Below are 10,216 nucleotides of genomic sequence, written 5' to 3' on the forward strand. Positions count from 1 at the left end.
AGAGGTGGGTGCAGTTACAGCAGTTAAGAGACAGTAAGACAAGTACATGAATAAGAAAGGTTTAGAGGGATACATTCAAACTTTTCTAGCAAACTATTCTAGCCTGGAAGCCTATCACTTGACATCTCTGGTTCTTCATAAATTGTTACAGGGCTATTCATGAAAAGTTAGAGCAGAGCCATAAGCTAGTTAAATGTGCACTTCTATTGTTAAAGACATTTGTTAATCAAGGCCTTCACAATCTCAATATGGTGCAGATTAATTAAGAAACCTGAAGAAATCCTCTTTATGATATGAAATGCTACTTGCTGACTGCTTCCTGCAGTTTGTTTTTGCTTTGGACTTCCAGCATCTGCAGTTTTATTTTTACATCAAACCTACAAATCCAATTGTGAATCTCAGGGGTTTTCTTTTTTTTTCCCATATTTTTAGCACTTTTTTTTGTAGGTATATTGTTCATCTATCACATTCAATGCACTGCAGTTTTTCTCTGCAACAGTGACTACATTTGAAAAGTACAAGATTGTAAGGTATTAGTCCTGAGGTTATGAAAAGCACAATATAAATAAGTTATTTTTTGATTTCCTAATTCTTCGTGGTTACCTTTCAGAGATGCTATCATAAAGTGTTGCACTTCCTGTATCGGATAACTCCAGGGAGAAGGAAAAACTGGTCAAGTCCCAAAACGCTTTCCAATGGTTCTTTGTGGTCATAGAGGAAGAACTGCGGACTGCATATTTTGTTACTTGGATAACTCCTAAGTATCACGCATTTGTTTATTTTGGTGTTTTACAAAGAGAATGATGTAATATTTTGTTTTAAAAATGTCTACTGCACATTACTGATTATACTCAACCAAAGAATCAAGTCTTCATCCTTTTTCAAGGAATTTTCATCTTTTAAAATAATTATTTCATGTTTGATACCATTCCAATACATTTACATTGCCTATGCCTTAAATTGCTGTGCTACTGTGATGAATGAGTTTTACTAATAAATTTTTGTAAGGCTAATATAATTATAATGAACATTTATTTTGCAAAGACTGAAACTGTGCTACTTTCTGATGAAAAACACTATGATGCTGGAGGAACTCAGCAAGCCAGGCAGTATCCATGGAGAAAAGCAGGCAGTCAACGATTCGGGTCAGGACCCTTCTCCACGGATGCTGCTTGGCCTGCTGAGTTCCTCCAGCATCATAGTGTTTTTCACCTAGATTCCAGCATCTGCAGCCCTGTGTTTCTCTACTTTGATTTTTTCTTGTACTAGAAACAAGAGCTTGTTTATAAAATTTGAAGCAGCATTTCACTCAATTAAAGAATCACTTCTTAGTTAAAATTGTGAAGTAGTGTGTTTTATTAGACTATTTTCTTGAAGCCAGAAAGGGTGCTAAGTTATTTTGTACTGCAAATGCAAGGAACTGCTTTTATTGTATGAAGAATACATTTTTCTTTGGGTTCCATTCATTAAAAATGTTTCAATTACAATGTGAAATATTTCATTTACATCAGAATCAAAAGAGCTCCAGCATGACATCCAAAAACTAACATTTAAAAGGCAGAGTTTGTTTATTTAGAAGTATTATTTTATTGTACTCAATTTATACTAACCTTCAAGCTACCTGCCTTTCTTCTGTATTGTGGTATGATTTGATCAGGGGTAGAGACACTACATCTTTGCTTTATACTTATTCCTAGGTCTCTTCCATCTCTTCATCTGAGGAGAGCTTTCAACCACTTCCTCAATCTTTAAGATAGAGGACAGGGGAGATTGATTCTAGGGACACAGGTTCAGACATGGATATTGAAGCAGTAAATGCTAATGGTGGCACTGTATTTCTTCATTCAAAAGTTGAATGGTTTCTGTTACATTTGATTCATTCACAAAAATAAAAAAATTACAAAAATGAAAGTAACATGTCTTTTTTTAAATAATCTAACCTTGAGAATACAGAGAAGGGAAGTGTCCATCAACTTTGGTTCCCTTTCAGACATTCCTTTCCTTATTGCTCAAACACTTTTTGTAAATGTCTGTTTTATAATAGGAACTCTGTCATTTGAATGATTTATTGATGCATTCATAAAATAATTGCATCCTGGTACAATATAACATGTACTGGTGTGGCACCTTTGTCAACCTCAATATTTCAGTGCTTTTCAGTTTCTTTCGCAGCATCCTAATATTTGTGGTTGGTTCTACTTGAGGCTGAAGAACTTAGGGTAATGGAGATCCTGCCAGTCTTGGTAAGACAAAGCCAACCATTTGGAGATCTGGGAAAAATGAGGTCTTCAGTCCTATGTAGCTGCAGAGAATTGGTAAGGTACCAACCAGGGCTCCACAGAGTCCTGTGATTAAGGTTAGGGGGTGATACAGAGGTGAAATCTGTGATCAGCATAGTGCATGATCTGAACAGTATGGTCACCTGCCCTAGATCAATATATCAAAAACTGGTCATTCACCTCAATTACCTTTCATTGGATTTCCTGTGCCAAGAATTGGTTCCCTTACATTCACTACTTTGCAAAAGGAAATGTTAAGCACCCAGAGCTGTCCCTCATAATGTGATTAAGTCATTGAGCCCTTGAACTTCTCTCAATGGATGAACTGCACTTCAATCCTATTTACCTATCTTTGAATCACGTGCCAATAATCTGTTAATCTTTGTCATGAAAACTAACTCTGTGTGTGTATTAGGGGGTGAGGGGGTGGGGGGGGGGGGGGGTAGGTGGTGTGTTCAAGTTAAGAACATAAGAAACAGAAGCAAGAATAGGTCAAATGACCACTTGCGCCTATTCCACCATTGAATAAGATCATAACTGATTTAACTTTCAACATCATTTCTGCCTGTCCCTGTCAATATCCTCAGATGAAATTGCTCCTCAACTATCTTAAATGGGCCACCCCTTTTTCTGAAACTATCTCCCTTAATTCCAGTTGCCCCTTTGAGAAGGAAGATCCTCAGTTTCTATCCTGTCAAACCTCCTCACAATTGGCTCTCATTCTTCTGAACACTGATGAGTATAAGCCTAACGCGTCCTCATAACACTGCTTTCAACTTGGGAATCAACCTAGTGAACTTCCTCTGAACTGCCTTCACTGTAAGTCCATCTCTCTTTAAATAAGGAAATGGAAACCGTACACATTGGTCTGGGTAAGGTGTTTACCAACATTCTGTGCAGCTATAGTGACACTATACTCACAATTCCTTTGCAATAAGTGCTAACATTCCATTTGCCTTCCTAATTACTTTCTCTGCCTGTCTGCTAACTTTGTGATTCACAAAGGACAACTAGAACCTTTTGTACCACAGCATCTGTGGTCTCTCGCCATTTAAACTATATTCTGATTTTCTTCTGGGCAAGGTGGATAACCTCTCATTTCTCCACTAAAGCTATCTGTATTCATTTGTAGACACTTGGTGTTCTCTTCACAATTTGCTTTTCAAGCAGCTTTGTTTAGCACCTTATTGAAAGCCACCTGGAGTTACAGGTATACCACATTCACTAGTTGTTCCTTACCCATCTTGTCCATTACAGACTGAGAAAACTAATAGGTTTGGCAAAAAAAAACTCTTACCCTTTTGTGAAAGCACACTGATGGAGCTAGTTTGTATTATGGTTTCTAAATGTGCAGCCTCTACATTAATAATAAATTCCACTATTTTCCGCAACTGATGTCCAGTTAACTGTCTTGTAATTTGCTGCTTTCCATTTCTGTTTCCTTTCTTGAAGAATTTTTTTTTGTTTTCTTGTCTGCTTCCAGGATCTCTTCAATCACCTGTTAAGACCCAAGAATTCAAGCCATTATGTTAAGAAAAAACTACAATATCTCAATCTGAAATTAAAAACAGCAAATACTGGAAGCAATCAACAGGGCAGACACCATTCTCTGCCTGGTTTGCTAGGTGTTTTCAACATCTGTTTTTATATTGTCCAGGAGGCTTGGCAGTATTTAGTTCCATTGTTCTAGCAAAAGTGATTATTTATAGGGCTACTTTTAATGCCTTTGTGGAGACAGATATGAAAGGTTTCCATATTTCACATAATTAATTCTCCATTCTAAAAGGGACAACAATTACCTTAGCTGCTCTTTTTTTTATATACACTTGAAGCTCTTACTGTCTCAGTAGTCATAGATAACTTTAATCCTCGCGTAGATTATGAAAGGTAGGTGTGATTAATTAAGAGGCCAAATAGCCTACTCTGCATCTAATTTCTCCTTCCTTTTCAGTGATCCTTTATATTAAAAAAATTACACAATCTTCTGGCCTACCAGCAATTCTTGCAACATTGGATGCTTTTTTTCAATTTGATACCCTCCTTCCCTAGTCAGCTATGAATGGATCATTATTTTTGTAGGAATATGGAAAAATGATGAAACCGTGTTCTGCCACTACTTGAGCATATTACCTTGCCATAATCCATTTTTTACCCATTGACATCGCTTTGTTAATTGCTTTTAAGGCTATTTTCAGACATATATTTCTCTTTCCTAAAATGAATAAGAAATTTTATGTTATGATCACTCTTCCCCAGAGGATCCTCTATAATATAATCATCAGTTAATCCTTTATCATTATGGCTAGATCTGAAGTAGCTTGCAACTCCCCACCCCACCTCTACTTTCTTCTTCATCATATTGTTTGCAGAAATCAGAAAATCTAAATATACTTAATTAATCAAGGCTATCTTTCATAATCTCAGAGTTTATTGTCATATGCATGTACATGTATTCACAAGTGCAATGAAAAACTTACTTGCAGCAGTATCACAGGCATATAGCATCATATAAGCAGCATTCACAAGAAAAACATAAACATGCACAATTTTTACAAGAAAGAACGCAATTGGAACAAAAAAAAGTGCATTTTAGTGCAAAGTGGTCATAGTGTTGCTAAACTAGTGATTAGGGATTTGCTGGTTGGTTCATCTACATGAAGATTAAAGTTATCCATGCCTATTGAGTAACTTATTTGCAAACCCTATAGTTTCTTGATTTGTATTCTAGTCCTATTAACAGTAGCTAGACTGTAGAACAAAGTCCACTTCTTGCCAGTGACACATCCCCATTGTTATTTCCCAGTTGTACCCATATTTCCTGTCTTAGCATGGTCATCGATTTGACATTAATATTCTACCATTTCTCCATGTCTTAACCTTCTCATAGAGTTATACAACACAGAATCAGGCCCTTCAGCCCAACTCATCCTTGCCAACCAAGTTGCCTACCTGAGTTTGGCCCATATCCCTCTAAACCTTTGATAACCACGTAACCATATAAATGCCTGTTAAACGTAATTGTACCCACTTCTACCACTCAACAAAGCTTTCTCAAAGTTGTGCTAATCTCATCCTTTATCAGCAGAGCTATTTCACCTTCATTTCCTTTCCACTTATCCTAAATACCACGTACAGTGCAATATTTGGATCCTAGCCCTGGTTATCTTGTAACCATGTCTCTTTGCTGATTATCAGACCATACCCATTTATTTCAATTTGTGCCTTTATTTATTTTCTTGTGATAGCTACATACTGTACATTCAGCTTTTACTTTTATCTTGTTACTACTTTTTTCCCTATTCTGAAATTATGTGGGGGTGTACTCCTATGTTTGTAAGCATTGTCCTTTCTTGCATACAAATCAAATTAGATGTGGGAGTAGGCTACTCAGGCCCTCAAGCCTGCTCCACCTTTAGTATTGTGGCTGATTTGATTGTAATCTCAATTCCATATTCTGGTTCACCCACAGTAACCTCGAACTCCCCTGCTTATCAAGAATCTAAATACCTCTACCTTAAAAATATTAAATAATTCTGCTTCCACTGCCCTTTGAGGAAGGGAGTTCCAAAGACTCCTGAACTTCTAGGGGAAAGAATTTCACTTCATCTATCTTAAATGGGTTACCCCTTAATTTTAAGCACTGACTTCTAGTTCTAGGTTGTCCCACAAGAGGAAACATCCTCTCTTCATTCATCCTGTCAAGATGCTTCAAGGTCTTAAATGTTGGAATTAAGTCACCTCTCATTTTTTCTAAAGTCCAGCTGAATCAGACCAAGCTTGTCCAACCTTATAAAGTCATTCCAGGTATTTGACTGTTAAGCCTCTGAAAAGCTTTCAACATATTGACATCATTCCTCACAGCACTCCAATTCCCTAAAGCATAACTTCCCCAATTGTTTTCAATTCCCCTAGCAATAAACTATGTTCTATTAGTTTTTAATTATTTGCATGACCGACATACTAACCTTTTGCAAATCCTGCATTGGGACACTAACTCTCTAGAAACAATTACCCATTTCACTATCCCTCTTTCCTGAAACCCCCTACCCCACCAGACCTCCCTGACTTTGTTAAAACCTTTGTTACTCAATTTGCACCTAGCCCAGTTCAAGTGGTCCATCCCAACAGAACAGCTCCCTCACTCTCCAGTGGCTCGTGAATTGAAGCCAACTTCTCCCATGCCGATCGTTGAGCCACGCATTCAATTCTAATCTCATTGAGCCTATGCTGATTTGCAGGGGGCTCAAATAATAACCAGAGGCTATTACCTTTATGGTTCTCCTTTCTAATTTGGAGGCCAATTCCTCAATCTCACCAGAGCCTTTTTCTTATTTGTTGTTGTACTCACATGGACCACAACAACTGAATCTTTACCCTCTCAGCAAGTTTCTCCATCACCACCAGGACTCGTCTTTAACCCTAGCACTAGGGAGGCAATACAATCTTTGGGATTCACATTCAGGACTGCAGAGAATAATATCCATCTTCCCTTTTATACTGTCACAATTCTATCACAATTCTTTTCGAACCCCCATTTGAATGGCTCCTGTACCGTGTTGTGGCCAGCTTGCATATTCTCCCTGCAATCTCAACTCTCATTCAAATAGGCTTTAAGAACCTCATGCACGTTGGATGAAGAAAAGGACCAAGACTCCTCCAACCCTACCTCAGAGAGTCACATTCTGACCAAAAACACGCTCGTTCAATTCAGGGACGTAACTGCCTCCTGGAATAAGGTGTCCAGGAAAAGTTGAACCAAATCACTTTCATGCTTCAAACAAATGATGATTAGTCTTATAAATAATGATTACTCTTCCTTAATTACCAGGGTACCAATTAAACCTTTCTCACTGCACAAAGAGGGATCTAAAATAGCATGTTCCTGAACATACTGATCCAGAAAACACGCCCAGACAATCCTTCCCAATGTAATTGACAGCTTGCAACATCTCTGTAATTCCTATTAGATCGCACCATTTCTTTTGTTCCGTGAGTTCATCTATTTTTGTTACAAATCCTGTATGCATACATAAAGAGTCTTCAGACTTTTCTCCACATTCCGTCCTCTCATTCCAGTTGGAGATATCATCATGTTTGTTTGTTCCGGCCCTTGCTTAGAGAATCTGATTCATCGACTCATTTTGCTCCTTTATACTATTGACTCGTCCTTTCTCTTAACTTTCTGAATCTGCCTCTCGTCACAAGATTGCACATAATGAAGGCTAACATACCATTTGTTCTCTTAAATCACTTGCTGCAACTGCTTGTTGGTTTTCAATGACTCATGTACAAACACACCCAAGCCTCTTTAAACACTAATACTACCCAACTCTTACTTTTTAACAAATACTCTGCTTTTCTGTTTTATGCGTTAAAGTAAATGACCTCATTTTTCCATATTTCATCTGCCATGTTCTCACCCACTCACTTAGCTTCTCTATATCCCCCTGAAGCCTCTTTATATTCTTTTTCATATTCACTAGCCTACCTAGTGGATTGCTCAAAGAGTGAGCAAAAAAAAACAAGACAGTCTAACCATTTCAAAAGTTAATGGTTAAATGAAAATGGAAGTTTCTTTTGAATTTAAAGTCACTGAGCTGTACAGCACAGAAATAGGCCCTTCAGCCCATCTTGTCCATGCCAACCATGATGCCTATCTACACTAATCCCAAATACTTGCATTAGACCCATATCCCTCTATTCTTCTCCTATCCCTGAACCTGTCCAAATGCCTTTTAAACTTTGTACAGGTGACCCCTGCATTATAGCCATTCAGATGTCACGAACCAGCAACAAAAGAAACACACTGAGCATGATTCAGTGTTAAAAACTATTTTATTAATCACTACTTATGATAATACGTAAAATAAAAGTTAAAAAAAATGTTAGTATGTTAGAATTCAAGAATGTTAAACCTCGAACGTTAACCCCAAAACTAAACTCTTCGTGTGTGTGTGTGACAAAGTCCAAAACTCCCAGTTCCTGAATGGTTCTTAAAGTTCAGTTCCACAAGCCATAAGGTGAAACATGAGCAAGGGCTTCTTCAACAACCACCGTTGTCTGAAGATAAGATGTAGATGTAGAAAAACATAGAGAGAGTACATACGAAATCCAAATGTTCCACGATGGAACCCAAACGACACTTCAGTGTTTACTCGGTAGTGACTTCCTCACCCCGAAAAGCATCCGAACCGTGGTCGTCCACACACAAATACCTGTTTCCTTCTACAGGTCAGCAACAAAGTGAACTCCACCGGATTACTTCCAACTTCCATACATGGATTTCAGTGGCAAACACAGTTATTGTTTCTCATCCATCGATAGAGAAAACAAGCAGGCTGGTGTCTCTCTCCCTTCTCTCTCTCTCTTTCTTCTTCTTCTTCTTACTTCTTCAACAACGTCATTACGTCCTTTATCTTCTATTGACGTAAGCACGCCCCACACACACATACACACACACTCTCTATCTTAAAGGGACTTTCACTGAGTCCGTAACACCTCCCACCTAAAAAAAAAATTTTCCCAAGAAAATTTTAACCGCGCATAGAGTTAGTAATGTTAATAATTATCATGCTACACAACTACAGACTATCAGATTAGTACAGATACATGTTTCCCATTTAACATCGGGAAAGACAATCAGCAATCACATTATCTTTGCCTTTAATGTGAGTTATCATGAGATCAAACTCTTGCAAAATTAAACTCCAGTTTAACAGCCTTCTGTTCTTGTTTTTGACTCGGCTCAGAAACACCAATGGGTTATGATCTGTATACACAGTCAATGGTTTCTGAGCGGTGCAAACATATACACTGAAATGTTGCAAGGCTAAAACAAGCGACAGTAATTCTTTCTCTATGGTGGAATAATTCTTTTGATGCTCATTAAATTTCTTTGAAAAGTAAGCTACAGGATGGTCAATATCATCAAGGTCACCCTTCTGCAACAACACAGCTCCTGCAGCTTCATCACTGGCATCTACTGCTAATGAAAATGGCTTTTCAAAGTCAGGTGTTCTGAGCACAGGATCGTAGCATAAAATGGCTTTCAGCTTCTCAAATGCTTCTTGACAAGAATCTGTCCAAACAAACTTTACTCCCTTCTTCAGAAGATTAGTTAGGGGAAGAGCAATATCAGCAAAATGTTTACAAAATTTTCGATAATATCCAACCATTCCCAAAAATCTTCTAACAGTCCTCGTACCTGTGGGAATAGGGAACTCAGATATTGCTTGAACTTTTGCCTGAACAGGAGCTTGCTTGCCTTGACCTACAACATAACCAAGATACGTCACAGTGGCATGGCCAAATTCACTTTTAGCCAAGTTAACTGTAAGGTTAGCCTTGGAAAGTCTTTCAAACAACCTTTCTAACGCAGAGATGTGATCTTCCCAAGTATCATTCCCAGTCACTAAGTCGTCAATGTAGGCATCTGTATGTTTTAACCCATGAATCACTGAATTAATCATTCTTTGAAATGTTGCCGGAGCATTTTTCATTCCAAATGGCAAAGCATTGTATTCATACAATCCAGAAGGAGTTACAAAGGCTGAAATCTCCCGTCCTCTATCTGTTAATGGAACACACCAGTACCCTTTTAATAGGTCAATCTTTGTAAGAAATTTTGCCTTTCCCACTCTGTCTATGCAATCATCCACCCTAGGAATAGGGTAAGCATCTGACTTTGTTACAGCATTCACTTTCCTGTAATCTGTGCAAAATCTAACAGTTCCATCAGGTTTAGGTACAATAACACAGGGCGAACTCCAATTTGAAGTAGAATGTCTAATAATATCATTTTCCAACATGTATTTTATTTCCTGATCAACAAGTTTACTTTTTTCCACATTCATTCGATATGGGTGTTGTTTGATTGGTTTTGCATCCCCAACATCAACATCATGGGTAATTATCGATGTTCTGTTTGGAACATCTGG

The 10,216-nt window shown here is 37.9% G+C and overlaps 1 protein-coding gene across 1 annotated transcript in view; it reads left to right on the forward strand.

Moving 5' to 3' along the window:
* The window catches only part of sft2d1 (SFT2 domain containing 1), a 56,411-nt gene extending 54,517 nt beyond the window's left edge, over window positions 1-1,894 (forward strand). The window contains exon 8 of the mRNA XM_052012940.1: window positions 611-1,894. Within this exon, the coding sequence (XP_051868900.1) occupies window positions 611-650 (40 nt within the window). The 3' untranslated portion in view covers window positions 651-1,894. The remainder of the gene's footprint in view (window positions 1-610) is intronic.
* Window positions 1,895-10,216: the final 8,322 nt, after the last annotated feature.

Source organism: Pristis pectinata, chromosome 3 (genome assembly GCF_009764475.1).
Source record: "Pristis pectinata isolate sPriPec2 chromosome 3, sPriPec2.1.pri, whole genome shotgun sequence".
NCBI classification, from domain to species: domain Eukaryota; kingdom Metazoa; phylum Chordata; class Chondrichthyes; order Rhinopristiformes; family Pristidae; genus Pristis; species Pristis pectinata.